This window comes from Embiotoca jacksoni, unplaced genomic scaffold, assembly GCF_022577435.1.
Source record: "Embiotoca jacksoni isolate LCO1_2020_lvr unplaced genomic scaffold, fEmbJac1.0.p SCAF_2, whole genome shotgun sequence".
NCBI lineage: Eukaryota > Metazoa > Chordata > Actinopteri > Embiotocidae > Embiotoca > Embiotoca jacksoni.
In genome coordinates, this window is record NW_027185340.1 from 18,135,617 (window position 1) to 18,161,060 (window position 25,444).

The 25,444-nt window shown below is 41.1% G+C and overlaps 1 protein-coding gene across 1 annotated transcript in view; it reads left to right on the plus strand.

Annotated features, from left to right (window-relative positions):
• Positions 1–10,991: 10,991 nt before the first annotated feature.
• slc4a3 (solute carrier family 4 member 3) overlaps positions 10,992–25,444 on the plus strand; it is a 61,653-nt gene continuing 47,200 nt past the window's right edge. Inside the window, exons 1-2 of the mRNA XM_069154851.1 lie at positions 10,992–11,301; positions 19,736–20,096. Of these exons, the coding sequence (XP_069010952.1) occupies positions 20,043–20,096 (54 nt within the window). The 5' untranslated portion in view covers positions 10,992–11,301; positions 19,736–20,042. The remainder of the gene's footprint in view (positions 11,302–19,735; positions 20,097–25,444) is intronic.

Sequence of the window (25,444 nt, forward strand, 5' to 3'; positions counted from 1 at the left end):
CCTGAAAGAATATATTAACAACAGTGGAAACTGGGGTGACACGATACCTGAGAGGAATAATCTGACTGGTTGATGTGTTTATTCGCGAACTTAAAACTGAAAAATCAAACTCCATCCGGAAAAATCAAACGTCACTTTTTCCCGCACAATATTTGCATTCAATATGAAAGTACTCATGACACAAACAACAGTGTAAAAAATATTTAGACATGCACTAATGCAATTAGTTGCATTTAAAAAAGGCCCGTTGTGTTTCAGTTTTGCAATATAGTTGCATAACAGTAACATGAATGTAAGTCACCATACACTGTTTGTAAATACCAGTGCCAGTAAATCCCTCCACTATCTACCACTCCCGGTCTCTAGACGCCTCCCAGTAACCCCAAGAATTAATAATGCAAAATATTATATTCAGTTGTGTATCTCTGCAGACTCAAACATACTCATATACATGTATACATATATATTTATAGATTTACATGTGCACACATATGCATACCCACATATTATGCATGTGCGCATGCACTGAGTGTAATTGAAAATCTCCCTACAAATAATAGTTTGCCTTGTCCTGTTCAATCCCACCATGCTGGCAGCAGGAGAGTCATGAGCAGCCAACAATTGTTCAAACCCACACAATTTTGTTATTCCCAAAATGCAACACAATGTCAGGCTGAATTCTGGGGAAATGTCTGTAAAAGATAGACGGAACGTTTCCATTTCCTGGAAATGTAGGAGTCATAACAAAAACCTGGATCTTAGTAGTTAGAATATTTTCTTAACTGTGTGATAGAGTTTCAATGAAGAGCTAGAACTAGGTGATAAAGAATAAATGTGAAGAATTTCAGAATGTGATCATTTTACATCCTTAAAGTTACAGCACCTAAATGGAAATGAGAAGAAACTGGACATTAAGCGGTCATTTACTTTAAAGTTACTTCTAAAATGTAATAGTAAATCTTTGGACACTTCTTAATTTGAAGGATTTCTGTCTTTAATTTGGACAAATAAAGTCAAGTCAAATAGTATATTTCTCTGTTTTGTAGCTGCCTTTTATGCTTGTGTGTTTACATGACAAGAAAACATTTCAGCATGAAAGTCCATCACTGTGATTGGTGCACTGGCTCACATGATCCAGCCTTTATATCAAAACTCACAACTCAGGAATTAACACATTTTGTGGTTCACAGCACCAACAACCAGCCAGCTGGCTCTCACACTGAAAAAAAAAAATCCCGTTTGCTTCATTGGACTTGTTAGATATGCGTGCCTCATCATATCTGAAGGCACATCCAATGTTCCCTTAATCCAATTAGACATAATCGGAGAGCATCTGCCTTTTTTGGGTATGCGCTGGGATTATGTTTTCGAGATGAGTCATTTGAGTTTCGTTCTCTCCCTCAAGGGATAAAAACGGGATGAAGGTGGAGGATTGTCCACTATGACTGTAAAGTTGTGGTCATGTCAGACAAAACTTCCATCTTCAAATACCTTAACATCCTATTTTTGGTGTTTTCCTTCAAAATCAGGAGGTGGGTTGCGTTATCCCGACTACAGCCTCCATATAGCCTGCCAGTAATAACTCTATTTCTAAACTGCTGCAGTGCATTGTGTTTTGTTGTTTTCTCAGTTTCTTGCTATGTTTGGCCTCATTTCTCATTTCAGTCTTTCTTTAGAAACCATTTACCGTTACAACTGGCCTTCAGGAGATTCTTTTGTTGTTTAAAAAAAAGTATGAAAACCATCATATTTTAACTCATGGACTTGTGGGTTTTTTTTTTTTAGTTTTGAGTCTGCGCAGTAAAAACATTTGAAGAAATTTATGGTGCGAGGGTTCAAGAGAAAGTGAAGGAATCCAACCTTATCCAAGACGAATACTCAACGGTGACCTCAGTGCTCGGGTCTGTTTGCCACATTAGACTGGAAAGTCTATTTTAATTATCATTGTTTCTTGGAAATGCAGGGGCTTGGGCTGAACGCTCCACCCCCCCCTCCTCCCCTCCTATAAAGCGGTGTTTCACCGCTGAGTCACATTCCCTGGAGTGGGTGATGGTAGTGGGCTGAATAGCACCTCCACAACATGTGCTGCTGGATGTGGTGGATGTGTGTGTCTGCGTATATGTAGGATGTATAAAGTGTGTTTTCGGAGCAGCTGGCAACTGTGCGCTTCCTGGATTTTGACCTATGACCAGCAACATGCGTCTTGTAGCTTCTATCCTACAACTTTTCCACCGGCCTCAAACTGATCGAATCCGCTATCTCGTTACTTCAGTTGTAGTTTTCACAAGAAGAAGTACACAAGAAGAGTCACGTGAACGGCCCCCTCTGGCGGTATTCACGACGTCGCAACTCAAAATCTTCTGTAAGCCTCAAGTTCATGAGTTGTGACGTGTTTGCTGACGTTGACAGAAATGGCCGCGGCGGGATAGTCTGACAGTGTTTACCCACTTCCTCTCTGGCAGCGGGTTATGTTTTCCTCAATGTAGATGCGTCTGGGTTTGTGTTTATGTAGGAGTTAAGCCTTTATACTGCCATCCCAGTAAAAGCTGTCAAAACGCAGCAGACGCCTTGATGTATCGCTCATGGGGGGGGAAATGTTGCATTTGGCGTTTGTCATCAGTGTCCCCTATAATTTAGGGTGACTTGTCAAATACACCGAGGTCAGCAAATGTTTCTTGTTAAGCCTGAACTGACCCAAGCAGATACTTCAAAGATACAAACAAAATGCAATTTAAGGGACCAAAAAAACCAAAACATTTTTTGGTGTATTTCACAGTTTGTTACAGCCCCGAAACTGAGAGAAGGCAGCTAAAGCTTAGACAGGCAGCAAACATAACACCAATAAATAGCTCTTTTACTTCATTAAAAGGTAAGAAAAAAAAACTAATTTCAGCATTTACTTTGGTTCCAAAAAAAGACAAAGGTCTTATTAAGTTTCTTCACCACTGCGAGAGGAAATTAAAAACACTTTACTGGATAACATTTTATGAGTTCACTGTATTTTCCTTTATTTTTTTTAATTTTTTTTTTAGCTTTTTCAGCTCGACAAGAGACGTCCTTAAGAAGCTGAACTTAATTTCATTATGACAGTGTGTCATAGGTAAGCTTTAGCGAGCTAGCTTCATTAGTTATCTTACCATCACTCATAAATTCTAACAAATACTCTTTACCTACATGAAGCTAATTTAACAATATTTATTGATGTATTTAGGAAAATATTTTACTATGTTTTGCGCATATTTTCGTATTTTAGTGCAGTATACAAATTGTTTACAACTTCATAATAGGCTACATGCAAAAGGCATGCTTTTGCTGTCAAGTTCAATCTGTGTTTAATTCTTAGCAGACGTGTCCGGTGGATTGTTCAGCAATTCTTGGACAGTGAGTTATTTGTTGTAATCTGGGTCATTTTTGGCAGTATAACATGTAGTTTGTTCTTCCTCAGTGCAGCGTGGGAGAAGATGATTGTTGCAACACAAAAAACAGCGGAAAAGAATTCTATTGACTTCTGGTGAAACCTCCGGGGTGAAATGTCGGGGTTTCCAAATGGTCTGGTTGCGCTGCAGTATACATTTCAACCGGGCAGTCAGATGTTCTGTTCCTTATCAAACCCTTTGGGTTTTGTACGTGGGAGTCAGACAACATGGGGGTTGTTTGCCAAGTGGTAAGCCTCAGTTGTGTTAAAGCTCTTCTACTGTTCTAGTTCCCTGTTTTGTGTGGCTCACCACAGAATTTTCTTTCTTCTCGGGGCGGGCCCGTCCTCTGCCTGTTGTATTTGGTGTCACAGAGTTTCTACTTTTCTTAGTTTTTTTTCAGTTTTTTTGCTTCGAATTAACTTCATATTCACTTACGTTGATCTAGTTTTCTCAAACTTAAAATCAGACCGTAATCCACTTGATATAGTACTTCACTTACATGATTTATCATTTTGAGCGAGACGATTATAAAATCATCTAAACTGTCGGACCCTTCCTTTTAAGATGTTCAGCTCAGTTGATAGCTAAGGGGCATGCTTTTCATCTTCTGAACATTTGCATTCACAATTCTGCCAACTTCCTCTCGAAATGTCTGCTTTGGGTTTACTGAAGCCCTTTTCCAGCACAGGCATGTATCTACTGGCGTCCCCCTCGACAAATCCTTATTTACAATTCATTGAAATGGTAGAGTACTGTGCTTTTAAAGGGAACATGCACTACTTTATTAAGGTGTGCACAGATGGAAATGGCTCCCAAAAGAAGTCATCAAAATGGCTGTTCCAGGTCGCTAATTTCTTTTCTTTTCTTTTTTTCCAACCAAAGTATGCATGCATGCAGTAAAGCCACAATAGACACATTAATGGGAACTATACCAGGCTGAAATAGAACGTAATGTTATCCTTTAAGACTAAAAGTGCAATGAGCAGATATGTCATTTGGTGCCGTGGGAGAGCAATATGTTGTTACCCATGTTTCAGTCACCTCAAAACAATCACACACATCAGTCTCAAACATGAAAAGAAATATTATTATGTGTGACATGTTAGAAAACCTCATAATTATTCATTATGGCTTCTGATTTAAAAACATTTGGCATTCTTGATCGCAGCTTTCCTTCCAGATGAGATGCATTGACATATAAAGATCCTGTTTGGCAGCTGACACAGAATGAAGTGGAGGAGCGAGCTGCGACTTGCTTATCAGGCAGGAAATCTGTACACAAATTAAATTAATAGCCTCCATTAAATTCCGAAGGAAGCAAGGAGCAACAAACTGAGATTATTAGCATTGGAGAATCTGGATCATAACATGACTACTTGAAGAGATATTCCTCTTTTGGAAATTTTACTATTGCTGATTACGTTTGTACAGTAAAATAATGAGCTTAATTAAACTGATAACACAGTAGTACTAATACTGAACCATTATTTCAACATATGGTAAACTGACATTCTGCTGGTTAATAAATACTTTTATGTTTAATAGTTAAAGTAACTTTTTGGGGGAAACGTTTTTTGCGTTATTGAGCAGTTTTGCTATGAATGAGTCGACACTATTGTTAGGTTGCAGTCCCATCTACGGAAGTAACAGGCCAATAATTGCCACAAACACCTGGTAAGAAAAAAAAAAGACTCACAGTTTTAGATTTTTCTTTAAATTGTGAAATTCCTCCCTCTTTGTGTTAGAATGCACGTGAGCTAAAAGTTGTCTGTTCACACGTTCAGCAGACAACAAGCAACATTAGCATGCAATTGGAGTTGTGTTTCTGGCTGCTCGACAAAAGTATAACACCACCAGACTTTTGCCCTTATTTGGTTTCCGTCAGCTCCTGAGGCAAATATTTGGCCAGCAACTAAATGATCCATGTTCGTCTGGCAGTCGCTAGTTTGGGCCCTGTTCACACCGGGCATTGACATGTGTCCACATGCATCCTGTAATAAGATCCCACTTCCCCACTCTATATTTAAATAATAAATATACAATAAATAAGTAAATAAATACGTAAATGCATCCAGAAACATGAGAGGAGTCGAAGCAAGCGACAATTAACAAAATGAGCCATCCTTGCTCACTTGAGCTTCATTTTAATGTGCCATCAAACACTCTACTTTGTATTTCACATCTGTAACTGATTCCTCCCAATTAGCCTATTCTACCAAGTGGTCTTAAAGAAATCATATCAATCAACCCATATATCAACTGCTCTTCTTTTATTTCCACTCCACTTTGTTATGGAGCAAAACAGGTTGTAAAAAAAATATTGTATAAATAAACATTAAGATGATGATGTCGATCTGTCCGAAAGCCTGCAGACCCCGAACCTGATATGTTGCATGTATGACATAGTCTATTGTGAGAAACGGTTTCACATTATTATCACTTTATTATAAGATAGACGCACCAAATTTAAAAAAAACAACAACCCCGTAAACTATTGCCGCAGGATGTGAGTTGAGTTGGCGGTTGTTAAATGCAGTTCAGGAAACATTCGTGGACACACTGGTTATAAAGAACGTGGTCATATGTGGCCCAAACCACCTCCGAATGTGATCTGAGAAGATCGGATCTCGACGTGTCCTTAATGTGTCTTGTGTGCATTCACACCTGCACTTAGAGCTGCCCGCCTGCGCTGTTATTATAAAAGAAACTGATTAGTGAAGCTTCAAATGAAAAAAAAAAAAAAAGGGGGGGGGGGGGTTGTAGCTCTAAGAATATAAAGTGATCACTGCTGAGTTGTCACTTTATCTCAGACGAAGAAAAGTGTTTGAACAGAGTGACATAAATGCGTGGTGGTCTTGAAGCGTCGTTTCCCTTTCAGAGACCTGTAATCACTCGACAGACAGACAGACTTGCCCCCCTGGGCCGCGACGTCCGAGCCTCAGGTAGTGATGGAGCCAAATGAAACATCCTGTCAGGGCAGCTGAGGAAATCTGTCTGAGGTAACTGAGGAAAAATGAGCTCGAAGCAAGTGATGACATCCCCCCCACCCCCCACCCCCACACTGAACGTGCTGCGAGAAGGGTCTGTTTATACTGGATGTACACGCAGTATTTGAGCTGATTCACATCCACAACTTCGAACTCTATTTCTTCTGTGGCTCCAAATTTCAACATTTAAACAATCAATGATGCCGGCTGAAATCATCTTTACCACCAAATCAAAATGAACTCACAACAGGAAACCTGAACGCACGATCCCTGCTATCAACACATTTTTCTTTCTCTCTCCCTCTGACAAGCAAACACGATGGAAACTGTTCCACCAGATGATCCGCCAGCAGTGAAGCGTCTGTCTTGCAGACTTCAACATATTGAAACTTCAAACATTAACAGTGTCCTGTCACGACTACAAAGTCTGGCGTATAATCCCTATTCCTGTCTTGACAGGATGGTGTGACAAATACTTGCCTTAAATTCATCTGCAGGAAAATGCCACAAGTGTTCAGTTTCCTTCCTGTTTCTTATTATTGCAGATTTTTATGAACAACTATGAAATACTGCACATCATATACGGGTAACTCCTACCTTATGCGTGTTTTTATATTTAAAGTTAGGCTACCCTCTAGTGGTATGAACACGTATTGCATATTGGGACATCTTTTCTGTTGCATACACATTTGCCCCTCATATCACAGATTTTCAGTTTGACTTTCCTGCCTCACAAAGTTTATTTAAAAATGATATTCTATGTATTAGATGTGCTTGTTTTGTGTGCAACCTTCTTTTAGAAAAGTGGACATTTTTGATTTAATTGTAAACTTAAAGTATTGACATCTATCCTTAAAATCAAAATGCATTTTTAGGTTAGGTTAGGTTAGGTAGTTACTTTATTAATCCCCGAGGGGGAATTTTTTTTACTTTCTCTTCGTCCCATCAGGATTTGGGGGAAGTACCTGCAAAAAGGTAGTTTGTGCAATTGCTCTTCTATAACAAATTACACATGAACTGACACATCTTTGATGATTTGCCACTCAAGATATTCCTGTGTTTTAGCTGTCAGCTGTACCTCAACTTGCACATCATGATCGCATGCTGCTTTAAATAATTTAATTTTCTGTGTTTAAACTTCACAAGCAATACATCACCTCCAAAAGATACCAAAGGTGTCACTCTGAACAATATTTCATCGAGTTCATTCTACCACCTGATGAAAATCAAAATGCAGTTTTACTTGATGCTAATTGATTACAGGCAGTTGTCGTTTTCAGCTGTGACAACACGGCAAATGTAATTTGTGCTGGATCAAGACACAATGTCACTACAGAAAGAACTCGGACCCTGAAAATTCTGAAAAACATGACATTAAGAAAAAAATTTTTTTTAATGTACAACGGAATAGAACTTGATGTACGTAAAGATTTATCAAGCAGACATTCATTTATCTATGTTGCTCTTCTGACATTTCAACAGTTTATTGAACTATACAGTACATTCTCATACTGATGTGTATTTATATTTATACAACACTTTGATAATGTTTGCATTTTTAATAATAGTTTAATAAATCATTTTCTTAGATTTTAGTTGTTTGGTCTTCGTAAGTGCTGTGACCAGCAGAGGGCGAGGTATGTTATTAAAATTGGTTGGTATCATAAGAGAATCTACTTCCAGCAGTTTTAAACGTTATTAACTGTAATTCTGATTGTAAAGTACCCAAATAGAAAATGAACTTATGTGTTCTACATGAGGAAAAAGCCGAATATTTGTTTGTGTGTTTCTGCAGCTGCTGGATAAGTGAATTGTTCAGTAAAGCTTTAAAGCCACGCATTGCCGACCTGTACCAATGTTTTGTGTTGAGTGCTACAGACTATAACAAACAGTGCTGAAACTGGGATAATCCCACTGAACGGAGCTCACACTTTGTGAACGTTGACAGCGTGTACTGTCATAACTGGCAGGAGCCTTTTGGTGCAAAGTTTGCAGTGAACTTGAAATTGTGGGTGAGAGAGAAGGCAAGTAGCTGGAGACCGTTTTGGAGTGGGAGGTTTGAGTCTTTTGAAAAAAAAAACTTGTCCCATTGTGGACTCAGAGTGTTTCAATCTCAGACAGGATCTGTTCAAGATTATAGATTTTTTTTCTTCTAGTCTAATACAAATGTTGTTGAAGTCAGCGACATGTCAAGGAATGGTGGGACATTCTGTGCTCTCTACTTTATAAGTGTTGGCAGGCAGCACATCAGCATGTCTTTCTCATCTGAGAAGTTGCTCAGATGATAACCGAGCTGCCCCTCAGCTAAACATGACACAGTATACTAACAGTATGGTGATTTAAGGAAAATGTTCTAAACTATAATTTACCTAAATGTGTAAATCATCATACGCCACCAGCAAAGTCTGTCTCACCTGAGAAGTCCCTCAGACAAAAATGTGGCAGGATAATAACAATATCCTGACTCAAAGGAGGTTTTTCAGATTTCAGTCCAGTATCGCACCAAAGTGTGTAATACACCTGCCAGTCCACTAGAGGACAGCACGTCAGCTGGCCTCGCCTCAGCATGAGGAGTAGACGCACATAACATGACACAGGATATGTGACACAGGATGGATGAAGTAAACAAGTCCTAAAGTCCCCTGTAGGAGATCGGTTTGGGTGATTGGATACGTAAAACATCATGCTTTCACCCAGGAGATCAGTATTTACGTCTACGAGAAATCACCGTTAATTTGCTTCAAACATCTTTTCCCAATGCTGACCAAGCAGTTTTGGTGTCTGACCCTAAAAACGTGGTTTTGATTTCCTAAACCACTTGGTTTCTGATGCGGGAGGCCGACACGCTGTGCTCAAGTGTACTGGCGGGTGTATACACGCACTTCGGCCTGATAACGGGTTGCAAATTTCCCTACGGTTGGCAAGAAGCATGTTGCAATTTCCCCGAAGTGCGAGCGCAACTTTTCATCTGAGATGTAACTCGGCGATAATATCAGGTGAACGTATACGGCAATATACTAATAGCCTCTTCATACGGGGAATGCTCTACGCTAAATGGATCTATACATGAAAAAACAGCACGCTGCAATTCCCCTTGAACGTGAGCAAAGTACCTCTTATCTAAGACGTAACTCGATAATGCTGATACTATAGGGCAGTGATGCAGAAATGTACTTAGAAACACATGCTGCCTCTGCTTTCTCAAAGCTAACTGAATTAGACATAAACAGAAGTTCAAATATGGATTCCATTGGGATATAAACAAGCATGAACCAATGACCAGCTTAACGACCGCATGAGTTAACAGGAAACCCCCTAAAACATCTTCAAACCACACCAGGAAGATAAACTGAAGACTGATTCAGCACATTGATTATTATCTAGTGTTATTATCGTATCAGTATTTAAGTGATCACTTAGCTGCAGTTGCCAGAGACCAATTTTTTTTAATTTTTTTGATAATGTCCAGACTAATTAATACACAAATAAGTCACAAATTAATATACAGAGATTCAGCATCCCGCTAATTAAATCCCAAGAAATTGTAACGCGCACCAGGGCAACAAAGCTTACCGGCGTTGCCAAGTAAACACGACATGTGCTGAGCGAACGCATGCAATGTGAGCAGCGGAGAGCAGAAGCGGCAGAGTCGGTGACACTTTACCGCGTAAACGGCTGCCGCTGCGGAGAGCAGGCAGCGGAAGAACCGCAGCGTACCGCTGTGATCGTCTACTTTTTTAATGAAGTTGTCCAAAATAACACGATGGCCAACTGCGCTAGTGCGAGCGTGTCAGGTGCACGATGTCTGCATGCGCACCTGAGTGAATGTTATTGGATGCTACACGGCTGCAAACAAGCCGATCATTGTGATGCAAACTAAAAAAAAAAAAAAAAAAAAAAAAAAAAAAATGGCTGATGCCAGTCCACCAATACAAGCAGGACTCGGCCACAGGAAGAGTTTAAAACGAGGAGGACAGGACAGATGCGCAATATTAAGCATCGATGACGGCGGCACGCAGGTCGAAACAAAATGGTTAGAATTAGCACGGACCGCGCGGATCGGTGAATTTGGGACTCAAGGGACCTGCGGAGGTCTGGGACTTTAACCTTTTATGTAAATCTTATCAACATACTTAATCTGAGACATGTGGCAATAATATCACTTGTCTCGAGCCTCAACAACAAAGCTGCTGGCAATGAATTCATTTCCTTATTAAAACTTCATTTAGGCTTCATCCCTCATCTTTTTTTTTTTTATGATAATAATATGCGTAAATAATAATGAATGGATCGTTTAATAATATGTGCCTTTATTTATGAGTTCGTTTTTTTTTCTCAATGTATAGAAAATAGTCAAATATAATAGTCACATATTTTTTATGTAATCATCCTGCTTTTTTTGTTGTGTGTGTGTGTGTGTGTGTGTGTGTGTGTGTGTGTGTGTGTGTGTGTGTGTGTGTGTGTGTGTGTGCGCGCGCGCGCGCGTGGACTACACCAATAAAAGGATAGGGCCAGTGTTAATAGCACATTAGTGTGTTTTTGAGTACGAGCTGCGCGGTCCGAGTTAGAGGATGTCGGTTGTCGCTTCAAGCCTTTTTACCTGAGAAAACACAAACCTCCTCCCACGGCCTGTTATTGAAGTCGCACCCGTCAGTGACTTTCAGATGGGCAGGTTGTTCTCCGCGGTCACGTGGTCGTGCCGAGCATCCTTGGCAGATCCAGCGCGCTGCGTGGCGTGTCTTCACTGGGTTACAAGGATGGATCATATCGACCGCTGCCTCGTGTAGTCGCAGCATCTCTTGCTTCTAGGTTTGTTTGTTGTTTTTGTTTCCCCCCCCCCCTCACTCCCCCCCTCCCACACTCCCACCCTGCAGCTGGATTGCTCTCTGAAATCGCAGGTAGGTCGTTGAACGCGGTGGTTAGGGAAATGCAAACGGTATGTGGCGTTGAGTTGTGAGTGGGCAAACTACGCACAGGCATTAAAAAAAAAAAAAAAAAAAAAATGATGCCGAGTCTCCGCCTGCTGTGCAACAAAAGACGTGCATGTGCTTTCCGCAAAGTAAAACGTCTGTCTAACGTGGCAGATTTGAGGCGTTTTTTGTTGTTGTTGTTGCTCCGACTGAGACGTGCAAACCTCGTAAACGGGAGCGCAGACCGAGCGAGTCCTTTGCGGGCACGGCGCTGCGTTCGGGTGCGGGAGAGACGTCTTCATTGTGTGCAGGTGGAAGAGCGGCGCTGCTCCAGATCGGAGGCGGTGGCTTTTACTGAGTGTAGTACGTTGGCAGTCGTTGTTGTTGTTGTTGTTGTTGTTGTTGTGCTGCAGTGTGTGTTTTAATTTTTTTATTTATTTATTTATTTTTATCGTTGTTTTTATTTTTTTTTTTTTTGCAGTAGAAAGTGCATTTTTTTTTATCCTCTGGTCGCACAAGGCTGCGGGTAAACCGCGTGAAATAGCCCCCGAGCTTCAAGTTCAAACAGAGGCTGGAGGCGGATAAGGTCACATAGTAAATGACTCAGCAACCATCGCGCTGAGCAGCACGTACGAACTGATGGTGCTACGGAGGATCGCACGGGGTTAAAAGAAGCTGGCTCTTTTTTTTTTTTTGTCTTTTTTTTTTCGGCTCGTGGAAAACCAGATGGAGTTGAGGTAACCCGACACCTTTTCAGCATCTTATGTTTTTATAAATAAGGAATCTCAGAATTGAGTGCACATATTGATTGTTTCGACCACTTTGTGCGTGAGCCAGAGGCAGCAGAGTGGGATTTCAAAAAAAAAAAAAAAGAAAAGAAAGAAAAGCTGTGCAAATGACAGCGTGTCCTCGAGAAGAGCTGTCGTTATAAATAAACTGAAGACTCCGCGTCTTTTTTTTTTTTTGTCTTTTTTTTTTTAGCTTAAAAGTGTCTCTTCAGAGATTTTGATCATCCCGTCTCTCTTCTGCATTTTAGGCTGTGTCAGTAAACATGAGTCGTTTTACATGACAGGAACCAGCGATGAAAGGCTCAGTTCACCCTGATTACATAATACATTTGTTGAGATTTGTATTGAGAGTACATGTACATTTCAGTGACGGAAGTGAATTTAATATTCAAATGTAATATTCAAATTTTGTGAAGAACAGAGCTAAATACTAATATCAACATGCTGACATGCGCGCATGCTGTGTTCAAATGGGGTCTTATTTACTCTTACACAAAAAAGAGTCCATTTGAACCCCCACCCACCTCCTCACCCCCCCTCCACGCACACACACACACACACACACACACACACACACACACACACACACATATACATCCATGCACATGTATTATTCACTATGTTGGAACCAAGCGGCAACCGGCAGTGACGTCACCCCGTTAGTTTTGTGAACTGAACTGTGTTTCTGAAGCCTTGAGTTCAGCGTTTCGTCCATCGCCATCTTAGGAGAAGTTGCAATATTTGGACGAGCTGGGGAGGATCTGAGGATCTGAGGATTTGGAACTTGAGGGCACCCATAGTGGAAACCTGACTGCACCCCGGGCTTGTCAATCAAATGGACACACCTCCTTAACATAACGCCTTTTGAGGCTTAGTTTTTAATTAACGATAGAAATATTTTCAAATGGACCACCACAAAACTAATAAGAAGCAGTGACTCAAGCGAATAACACCATTTTGACTGGTGGAAAAAAATGATTGACTTTGTTTTTCATGAGAGAAGTTGAATGGCAGTCTGTGTAGCCAAAGCCTTTTTGAAGCCAACCCCTAGTGGCCCTTGGTGGTATCGCAATTCATGACATTTCCACATTGGCCTTGTCAGACCCGGAAGCTATGTCCACTTTTATATATACAGTCTGTGAATGGAACTTGAAATTTTCTCTAATCTCCGAGTTCACGAGTTGTGACGTGTTTGCTGAACCCCCATGGATGTTCATTTTTAATGTGGTGTTAAGCTAATATTTTGTAATTGTAGTCATGTAGAACTTTTCTTCATAACCTAAATAATGCGTCTGAGGAAAACGTTGATGTTCCCGACGGCCTCGTCTTTTCCCTCTGTTCTTATTATTCCTTTCCATTTCCTGCATCACGTAACCTGCCTGTTGGCAGCTTCAGTGTCTCAGATCCTGTCCACGTTGCCATTGCCAACGGTGTTCTCACGACTTGTACCACTTGAACGCCAAGGACACCATGCACATGACTTCCCATGTCGTAAACACGAGCTGATGACAGCTAGCTTATGACTACACACAGCACTCCTCGCTATAAAGTTGTGCGAAGAATTACGGCACTATATGGAAAGTTTCAATTCGACATTTAGAAGGTCCGAAAATGTTATTCTTCTGTGCTGCCAATGAACTTGCGTTCAGTTTGATTGTTTGGTATTGAAGCACAAATTTTACAGACTGCAATCCCAAAACCTTGGAAAACTATTGCATGGCCACAAATACCAGAGTTAATAGTTCTATTAACCTTTTCTATATGTGGTTTAAATGACATTGTGATTGTAGTACACAAGTATGACTGACTTTAGTTGATGAATAGCCTAAAAATAGATGTTCGAATTCCATCAATCATGCTAAATATTATATCACCTCTATTACAATCTCACCATGTGAATGTGCACTGTTGTTTAGTTTAGTTTATTTAATATTATTTTATTTTATGTTATTGTGTAGAATGTGCATTTAAAAAAAAAAATTATATTCCATATTTTTGCCCTGTACATGCTGCTGTAACATACAAATTTCCCTCTGAGGGATTAATAAAGTATCTATCTATCTATAACTGATTAATATAGTAGTACAAATACATTTGTTTACTACCCGTATTTGTCCTTGAAGCCATTTTTAATCATTGCACTCTCAGCGCCGAGCAAAGTGTTGAAGTTTGAGGCCTTTGTAGAACTATGAGCCACCGTGCCTCTGAGTTTGCTGCCCACTTGTCTCTAAATATAGATCTATACATCATGAAATAGCACGCTTGTGTGTCTGAAGTGGCCCGATCCGGCCTGGAAGTGGGGGCACCGGTTGTTACCGGGCAAAAACCTGTGAATGACGCCTCCGCTAGGGGGTTGCTGGTCCGACTTCCTAGAGGCTTCCTGACCAACGGGGAGAGCGTTTGTAGTGAGTTTCCCAGAGGACAGCAACGCTCTGCAGAGATGATATTTTGGAAGTGCTGCCTTAAGCACTGAGTAATCTTAGCAGGACTAAAGACTGATAAGTGCGATTTAACAGGTTAACACTGGTTGGCAGTAACTCGTGATCTCACACTCTCTGTCTGCACTGTATGTGAAGTCCTGTCCATGTTTGTCAGTGTGTACTGTGAAACTCTGCAAGATGTCCCTGTACTGATGCCAAAATTAATAATTGCTCAGTGTTTGGTCAACGTTTATTTCTCTCTCTGTGGTTTCATTGTTTCCGTAACAATTCCCAGATAATGTGATTAGCGATTACAAACACAAGAAGCTGTCAGGCTGATTATCTGTTCCAAATTCAGGGGTGTTGGTGAAATATTGCATGTTTTAAGGGGTGTCTTCACTACCTGAGATATTTTTTTTCCCCTGACAGATTTTTGATGACATTAAGCACCAAAAAAAAAACCTGGTTGGGTGTAGCAAAAGATCATGGTTTTGGTTAAAATGAGTAAACAGTTTTACGTTGGTAACGTTGCGTGTGTCAAGTATATACGTTACGTGAGTGAAATATGTTACGTTTGTATGTAACTTACTTTAAAAAAGTCCATAATGACTTTTGCTTTATTGCGGACTTAAACACCAGACTCCTGGGTGAAATTTCTGTGTTTGTTCCATTTGGCCACCCCTGATGTCCTCCCTCGGCAGACTTTATCACACCTCCTTCCGTCATATGACCTCCTTCTTTGACCCTGCACATGTCTGTTCTTTTCATGTCTAGGCGAGGTAAAACGTGACTTTTGCTGCTCTTCTGCACTTTTGCGTTTGAATGGGGTCGTATTTACCGCGTACATGAGAAGAGTCCGTATGAACGCCTCCCTCTTGAGCTATTCACGACGACGGAGGTTGAAATTTTCACGAGTTGTGACATGTTTGCTGACTTTGACGGAAATGGCAGAGGCCATGGAAGTTCATTGTTCCTTGGATGTTAAGCTAATATATTAAAAAAAAAAATTCAACTTTTTTCTTCATAACATTAATAGCTTACATCTGAGGAAAATGTTAATCTTTCCAACGGTGTCATCTTTTCCCTCTGTGCCTTTGCATTTCCTGCATTACGTTGTCCCCCTGTTAGTTTTCTAAATTGTGGCTTCTAGACGCCATCCATGTTTCTGTTGCCTAGCGGCGGTGTTTTTACGACTTAACCATTGAAATGCCAAGCATACGGTGCACACGGCATCGCGTGTAACCACAAGCTCATGCATTTCATTTCAACGCAGCAAGTGACACTCTAGTGGACTGATGGGTGGTTTACACATTTTTTGCATGTAAACAGTAAAACCTAATTTAAATTTATAACATTTTAGTCATTTGTAAAAGAGAAAAACAATGTTGATGTGTTTGGTTTTAGTTTCAACTGAGTTTTACAGTAATAGTGCATCAGCTAATTTGCTGTTTAACCATGAAAGTAAATCTTGCTTGTCAACCAGCAGGTTCAAAATGATAAATGCATGTTTTCAGTAAAGCAGTCAACAGAGGTGAATTCAACAGTCATACTGAGCATGATATACTTTGTGATTCCCAGCTTCTTTCAGACTGCATTGTATGTGAGTTGATTGAATCCCTGCAGCCATCTGGAGGCCACACGGCACCAATCTGAGTTTGGCATCTGCAGCCTAATTGTTAAAGTGCTGGACCAAAGCATCTCATAGTGGCCACGAGACACAATGATCCACTGAATCATAACCTTGATTAAATCATTTGCAATAGACACCAGGCTGCTAAAAAATGACTACATAAACATTTGTGCATCTCTTCTTCCGTGCGCATTTTACTGTTAGTTATAATTATATATCTTTGGATAGGCATGTTAACATTATAATTTTGGATTATTGTTGTTAATTTGTGCAGTTGTATAGTCTAACTGGCTTGAAGAAATCAGGGAGCTCTGTCAAATTTATTTTTTTATTTCTGTTTTTATCAAGCGAAACATCCCTATCAGCAGATAAATTCTTCACTGGCTTTTTAAACCCCAATATATTGATGTCAGTATTATCTCGGTAAACATCAAGAAATAATTCAGTGACTAATCCTCAAATCACTTATTGTGGTGAATCATTCTGCTCCATTGCGGTTTTCATCTACAACAGTTTGGAGAGGTTCCATCATTACTGTTGGCCATAACATTCTTAATGCAAAGCTCTTGAAATACATTTCTATCATTGTTGACATGTTCGCGGCAGCTTGTACGGCATTCTTCATGCAGAATGAGCCCTGACTGAGCGTTTGTTACAAAGTCAAGTACGAGGTGAAGTGCTCCGCTTTACACAGTGATCTAATCCAATGAAATGCCTTCCTGTACATCTTATCTACCAAACTGGTCAGTCACTAATTTTCTAATTTTCACCTAATCTAATATCTTAAGGGTTTCTTGGTTGTTGAAATTAATGATTGGGTGTTGTGTCCAATGGCCAAACATCCGTGCCATTGTTTCTTTTCTGCAGTGAAATACGTGGTTGAAATCTGGCCCGAGTCACCCCATCATTTCTATTGTAGACCAGTCATTCACCAGCGGTTTTGTTGTCCTTTTTTTGTTTTTAGCCTCTGTTGGCATTCCTCAGCTGCTCCCCCCACCCTCTTCCTTCACCCCATCACCACCACCACAACACCATCAGCGTCTGTCACTTATGTCAGTCAGCGTTCCCTTCACACATTCAAAGCGCTGGACCATTCAGGGCTCTCTGATTACACAGGCGGTATGAAGGGGGGTGGGTCATTTGATATTAATTACTCCGGCAGTGAGTTGGGTGGTGGTGAGCGGCCTGGCAAGAGCTGGGTCAGCTTTGGCCGAGGTGACCACACACTCGAATGACACTCAGACACCATGCAAGGTAGGAAGGTGCTCGAGTTAGGAAGGTGCAGTCAGGTGCTCAAACATAGGGAATGCATATTTTTCCATGGCACATTTAAACATCACTGTTTACTGAGAGGTATGAGACACTGGGAGTTACTCAGCATGGATTAGTCTATTGTTATGCAGGGAGAGCTGCAGGTAGAAGATGTTTACTAAGCTGTCAATGCAATGCTCTGCAATCATAGACTGTATATAAAAGTGGACGCAGCTTCAGGGTCTGAAAAATGAGGCCAATGCGGACGTTTCTTAAGCTGCAATACCACCGAGTTTCGCTAGGGGATGGCTCCAAAAAGCCTCCGGCTCCACGGGCTCCAATTCAACTTTTCTTATGAAATTCAAAGTCAATAACAATTTTTCCACACGTTTTTCAGTTTAAACTAAAATCCCTCCTTCTTACTAGTTTTCTGGCGGTCCATCTGTAAATAATCCCATCAATTAGAAACTAATCCTCATAAATCCGTGTCTGTTTGATTGACAGGCCTGTGGTGCAGTCTGTTTACGGCTATCGGTGGGCGGGACGTATTATCAATACTAATTTATATAATGTATCAATATCAATGCATAGAAATACAAAGAAAGAACAATAAGGGTCAAAAAACATCTTTTTGTAAAGCTTTTTGACTGAACAGGTTTTGGTTTTGTGATGACGAAGAAAGGTCCGCTTGTATTTTGTCTTTGGAGATGGAGCGCAGCGTAATAACACCATAGCGTGCACAATAATTACCAAGGTGTTACAGAGATAACCCAAAACTGTTCTGCATCTCAACGGCATACTTTTATTTGTGCAGTGCCTTGTGCATAATGTGAGCTTTGAGCCAAATGTAAATGTCTCAGAGGGAACGAATGAGTCAGCTGAATAAAAACTGAGGACAGATGTAGAGCCTCTAATTGTGACGGTGGGAAAAACAGCAGTGACAGAATGGGTCACCTGGGATTTATCAGCTCAATTGCATCATTTCCCATGACTTCTTTATGTCTGCAGAACCTACTCGGATATTATCGGCTCAATTCAGTCCAACATTTTCTCTTTTTTATTTACCCCTTTGCACGTATTGCTGCTAAACCTTTACAAAACATTTAGACACATGCCATTTTACCACAAGTAATAACTGAACAATTGAAAAATATGAATTGTACAAAGACAAAGTATTGCCTGCACATCGGAGAGGGATTCGTGGAATAACAGTGGAGGCTGAACAGAGACTCATAAAGAGACAATCTTTGTTGGCGTTGGTGCATTTTAAATTGTTTCTGTTGGCCTGTCCCCTCCTGCACCGCCTAGAATAATTACAGACCAACAATCCTTGGCATGTTCGCGTTGATGAGAGGCATCTGTTTTCCCTTCACGTACCAATATAATCAGCAGCATCTATTTTGGCGTTGTCAGGATAATTAAGCAGTCAAAAGGTACCTTCTCCTGTTTGTTTACGTGCATGTGGGCTAGTGGTGTTCAAATTAGACTGATAAGTGATAAGTAATGCAAATGCAGCGTGTTACTGGAAACTATCTGAAGTAAAGACGTAGAATTTTACAATTAAATCATTTCCTGCCTGAAGCGCTTAGTTTAGGTCTGTTAAAACATATTAATAATTAGTCCATCTGAAGCTGGTAAGTTGCTATTGCTGTGTTCAAATGGAACTCGCGGGCTCGTGGTTGCAACATGGGAAGTTGTGCGCACCGTACGTTTGGCGTTCAAGAGGTTAAGTCCAAAAACACCGCTGCTAAGCAAGCTAAGAGGCGAATAATTCATTTTCCAAGACCTCTTCCATTTCCATGAACATCAGCAAACACGTCACAACTCGTGAACTCTGGGTTTACATTAAATGTCGAGTCCTGGCGAAACTCTAGATTTCCCCAAAAATACAAGAGCATCTCTTACGTTGTGTTTGTTCAATTTGTCATAGAACACGATCATCCGTGAGCGTTAGAGGTGCTGATAGGTTTGAACAGAGCCAAGTTATCTGTTCCTGCGGTATTTGTGCTAAGTTAACTTCCTCCTGACTTAAATTACCATACAGATGTGAGAGTGGTATCTTCTTATCTCACTCTTGACAAAAGGCATGAAAGTGCATTTACGAACGTGTCACGCCGTTGCCTTCAGATGCACAAGAGTACACTGAGGAGCCGCACAGCGCGTGTCCTGATTGTTCTTGTTGTGTATAGATTCTACCAGGCACTGAATTCCAACAGTGGGTGTTGGTGTTGCACTGCATATTGGTGGACAGTGTTTGCGGTACATTATGTGTGCTTGGTTACTGGCTACGTATCTGCCTGGTGACATTGCCTGTCCTGTCCTTTCTGCTGCAGGTTATGCCACCCCAAAGGCTTCCTGGATCCCCAGCCGTGAAAGAGAAGGGCTGATCCCTGTCCTCCTCCAGGTTCCTGCTGCTTTGCACCCCGTCTCTCCCACCTTCCCTCTCCTGCTTATTCCCGTCTCCCAACAGCACTAACCCTACCCCGACACCTGACCCCTGGATCAACTCCACCTGCAAAATCCTCCCCCCGTAGCACCTCTCCTCCTACTTTTAGTCCAGCCGCACTAGCCGACATTCCCGCAGGCCGCTGCCCTCTTCAGACGGTCTACTCTTCATCCTCTGACTACTCCCTAGGCCCCATGGCTACAGGAGGTCATGCCCCTGACATAGATGTGTTGATCAACCTACAACAGGTAAGGATTATTCCGAGGTGTGTCTTCAATTTCTTAAACGCATTTTTGCACATTTATGGCTTCATCCCATTTGGAACAACCAGTTTGCAAAGAAGTCTCGTGCAGCCCATATGTCACAATTTCACAAGTCTTTCATTTAATAAAGAGCTAATCACTCCCTCACTGAGGGAGAGTCTGATGCCTCAACCTCTCAGGAGCTTAACCGTACACGCCGGGCCTTTGCATAACATAACCTTGTATTAAAGCCAATAGCTTTGAGTTTGATTTAAATTACCCTAATCACACATGAGAGCTCCCCCAAGCAACTGTTTGATGAAGAACAGGGGCAGACTGCCGGAGGGGAAAGAAGGTAACGCGTGTTCTGAGTGTTGTACTCTTTGGGTTTTTATTCCATTCACAGATCTGCTGTAGACGCCCACTGCAATGTATTTTCCCATTAAATCTGCGAAATTGTTCTGCAGACATTTTTGGAAATATTTTTCTTGCCGTGTCTTTCCGAGAGTGGGATGAGATGTTTGGTTCCAGCCTTGTTTTTGTTCATTAAGTATACATCTACAGCCAGGAGGTGTTTAGCTTTGCTTAAAGACTGGAAACAGGGGTAAACAGCAAAACCGGCCCTCTTCAAAGGTAAAAAAAAAAAAAAAAATGGATCTGCAAGCACCACTAAAGCTCACTAATGAACACATTATATCTTGCTTGTTTAATCCCCTACAAAAGCACAAGAATTAAAGACATCAATTTGCCATTTTATAAGAGCAGGGCTTACTGGCTTTGAAATACCTACTAGCATCTCTGAACCGGGCTAATTAACACTGTAAGTCTAATGTGCTTATTAAACACAAAAAAAGGTACAAATGTACTTTTCCTAGTAAACTGTACTTAGTGCAGTGACTTTCCAGTATCTGTTGTTTACCAAAAATATAGATATAGCATGTGAAAGCCCCGTAAAAACAAGTTTTACATTTGCTCATTGTGCAATGTGTTTCTGCAAAAGCCAGGATACCTGTTCCCCCCTGCTGATACGTATATTTTACAAAATGACCAACAATTCCTTGAAGAGAGAAATGCAAAAAGAATAGCAAAATCAACTTTATTGGTATTGAGAGCAATTAAGACTTTTGTAAGGACTGGATTCATTAAGCAAACATTTTTGCAGCGTGAACAATTGTTAGAAAAAATAAGATTTGCCCTTTTTAGACGTAAAGGAAGTCAACGAGGGGTGAGATTTAATTTTGCAAAGCACTGTGACTGCTGTCTTTAATGCAAATGTGGACTGCCGGGAGACTTGGGAAAACTACTGGAATCTTTGAAGTGAGAGAAGAAAGCTGGACATTGAGCGTGCAGCAGATGCTGCTACGGGAGCTTGTGCATTGGAGTCATGCTCAGCGAGCCGGTAAAAAAAAAAGTCTTCTGGAGCTACAGCGGGTGGCCTTTTTTTAAAAGAGACTTTAGCTACTGCCAGCCAGCGTGGCTGGAAGCTTGAGATGGAAAAGTGAAGTGAGAAAACAAGTTGTCCAATTTGTCAGATAGCTATGAATTAATTCTTTGATTTGGTGTTAACTCAGTTCTCAGCTGCAAAATCTGGAACAGTCATCTCACATTTTCACAGCTACCAGCTGCCAAATAGCAGGTTGATTACAGGCCAGAGAGCAGTGCCTGCAGATACTGTCTGTAAAATTTTGCTTTATGCATTAGTGTCAGCTGAAAAAAAAAAAATCACGATTGGTGTTGGTGGTGTGTTTTTGGTTTTATTTTTCCAGCAGGATGTGGAATGCATTGGCTGTAACTGTTGTGTAGCCCTACGGCAAAAACTGCCCTTTGCAACACTGTGTGTGTGTGTGTCATGAATGTCAAAAACAAAGAGCCTGTTTCCCATCTTTCAAAAGGCATTTCTGATAGTGCTACAGTATGACGATAAAACAAATAAACAGTTTGAAGTTGAAGCAAGCTCTGCCTACTGATCTCAAAGGTTTTATTGACCGCAGGCAATTCAGTTATTTCAGATTTTACTAAACTGTTTGATAAATGGAGAAGTTAAAAACCATTTCCATCATTTAGTCATTCAATATTCTAGTTGCCAAAGCAAAATAAACCCTCGCATGTGCGAAAATGTGGAGACGTGGTTGCACCAACTCATTGGCTTACAATGGTCTACAAACTGAATTATTTGAGATGCAGGTCGTAGTTTGGATTTAGGTTTTGGATTGTGCAACACTGCTAATGAGCTAAAGAAGCGTTCACCTTCCCAGACTCCCGAGGTCTCTGTTGCCGCCAACGTCAACACTGAACGATGATTAAAGCAAATTTTGACCTCAGGGTTCATCAAAGTTGAGCAATTTGCATTCGTTCTTTGATTATTATTTTTTTTTGCCATAAATTCTGCTGATTTAAACTCTACTGTGAACGTTTTTTTTTTTTTTTTTTTTTTTTTTTTTTTTTCATTTTTTTTAATCCCCGCTACTAATTAGAGCAACATGATTTCCTCACACAACAGCATGATGATTATCTAGAATGAAAAGAGCACTGAATTATCATCTGGACTGAATTGTTCCCTCCGGAGAGTCGACACACGTGTGTGAGTCACAGCCCGTCTGTGGGAAAACGCTCCTGTCCTTAGCAGAATGCTCTCTAGCTGCTCTTCAAGTGAGACAGATTAGGCGAAGTAGGTGATGTGTCATTATGCACAATGGGGACCGTGTCACTCCCAGGTGGGCATAGCTTGTTGTGACACTGTTCTGAAGAAAGTAACCGACCGAATGCATGGCTATATAATTAGACCCTTCAATTTTCTCCCCTCACTTATTTTTGAACATACACAACATCCATAGTGAGAGACTTCCTGATTGATTTGTTTTTTTTTGTGGTTTGGTATGAAATTTCAGATGTGAAAGAAAACTCCTCCAGTCCAGCTGAGCTGAAGAAATCAGCGGCTGCTGCTGTCACCTGCAATTTTTAAAGAGATCCGCTTGTGGGTGTTGGTGGTTTTGGTCATTACGCGTGTCTCGTAAGATTAGGATGTGGTTTTTTTTTTTTTTGATTGATAGAATACAGAGTAGGTCCTGGGTTCAGACTGTAAACTGTGATGGTCAATGGAGCTCAGTGGAGTCCGATCTAAAGATACAGCGTGAAGGTTTTACCAGTCATCGCACCATGATGATGCACATGCATGTGGATGACTTTACACACATTGTGGCGCTAGTTTATCTTAACTTTATGATCTAAACGTGCTGGTATTGTACCAAGAAACATAGCACTTGAATTTGACTGTTTAAAAAAAAAAAAAAAAACATTTATGCTACACACTTGATGTCAAATTGGCAATTTTGTTTCTTAATTTTCTTTGGTTTTACTTATTTGCAGGATTTATTTCCAAATGCTGCCTTTGTGTTGTCAAAGTGGTGAAAAGCTTTTCTTCAGTTGCGTGTGTCAGTTAGCAGTCGCAGTGCTTTGACTTCTGTCAGCTGCAGTAGTAAACCCTTTATGAAGGTTTCACAATAAAACGACCAAAGTAGCCCTTAAACCTTGAACTGATACGGTGGGCCCCGTTACAAACTGACTGTTCTGTCAAAAACCCACAAAACGTTTTATTAATGTGATGTTTAGGAGGCAGAATATAGAATATTTGTGTTTATATTCCAGCTATAAAATGTATACCTTAGAATATTTCACGCAGCGACATAAATAACATGATGAACAACACAATAGAGCAGGGGTGGGCAAACGTTTTGGCTCAGGGGCCACATTGACTTTTAAAATTTGACAGACGGGCCGGGCCAGCACCAGATGCATACATATCAAACATAAACATAAAAAAGGCATTACGGTGTTAATACGTACATTCACTTTTAGTGGGAACAGTGTTGTTGATCACCCTTCTTTGCCAGTGCATCGAAGTCTGGTGTTAGTTTTGTTGTGTGTTCTCAGAACAGATCTGAGGTGTTCATCACTCAACTGGGATCTGTGAGGTGCTTTGTTGGTGTTCATCACACTAAAAGTCTGTTCACACACGTACGTAGAGCCAAACAACACCAGCATCTTCTGTGACATCTTCTGGATGTTTGGAAATTTGGCTGCGCTTAATGAAGCATAAAACTCATCCAGTTTGAGAGAGCTGAACTTCTCCTTTAAGATGGTGTCACGTTGGAGATCAATCAGTTCCAACTGCAGCTCCTGTGGCGCCGTTTCAGGGTCTCGTGTGAAGGGACACGAGACCAGCTGAAGTGACTTGTCAATTTTCCCAAAATCAGAGAACCGATGGCAGAATTCTCCGTGCAGGTCGTCCAGTGATTTCCTGTATTTTTTTCACATGTCGAGGGGCGTCTTTCAGCGTAGCCAGCGTGGGGAAATGAGCAAATGACTTGTTTGACATTTGCTTTGAGAATAAAGCAAGCTTGGTTTTTGAAGGCTCTGACGTTTGTGTACATTTCATGCACAAACTGGTCTTTCCCTCGTAGCTTCACGTTCAGCTCATTCATGTGTGTCAGTACGTCCACAGCAAAAGATAAATCACAAAGACAATCTGTGTCACTCAGCTCAGGAAAATCGTCAGCTTTCTCAAGTAGCTCCAAAAATGAGATAATCTCCCGTTTGAGCTCCCAACACTCGTTGACGTACTTTCCCCAAACTTAACCAGCGGACGTTGGAGTGGTGAAGCAAGTCCTGGTGATCAGCGTCATTTTCTTCAAGAAACTTAATAACCTGACGACGGTGAAGTCCCCTCGCTCCAATAAAGTTAACCACTTCTACAACTGGCTTCACCAGGTGGTCGAGCTGCAGGACGGATTTACACATTGTAAGAAAATGACCTCCTGCTCAGGGTTGTCCTCTTTCACCCTCTCCTGGATTCTTTTGAGCAACCCGACGTTTTTTCCAGTCAGATTTGGCGATCCGTCCGCGGTAACGTTGGGCGAGCGTACTCCGAGGTAGCCGGAGCCTCTCGACGACCCCCGACACGCCGTCATACGAGTCCTCTCCCCGCGTTTTCCCCTTCAGGGGTTCCACAGCCAAAAACTCCTCCGTTATCTCAAAATTGTCATTAATCCCTCTGATAAAAACTAAAAGCTGAGTGGTGTCCTTTATACTTTCGTCCAGTGCCAAGGAATATAATGTAAATGACTCCGCTTTTTTGTTTAGCTTGCCAGCCAAGTCTTCGTCAATCATCTCAACACGGCGAGTCACCGTCCTGCGTGATAAGCTAATTTTTTCTAATTTGTTCTTGCTCTCAGGACACAAGATACCTGCTGTCTCTACCACGCACTCTTTGAGAAACTCCCCTTCGGAGAAAGGCTCGCTGGTCTTTGCTAATTTGAATGCCAGCAAATAACTTGCCTTCGTGCTTGATTCTTGGA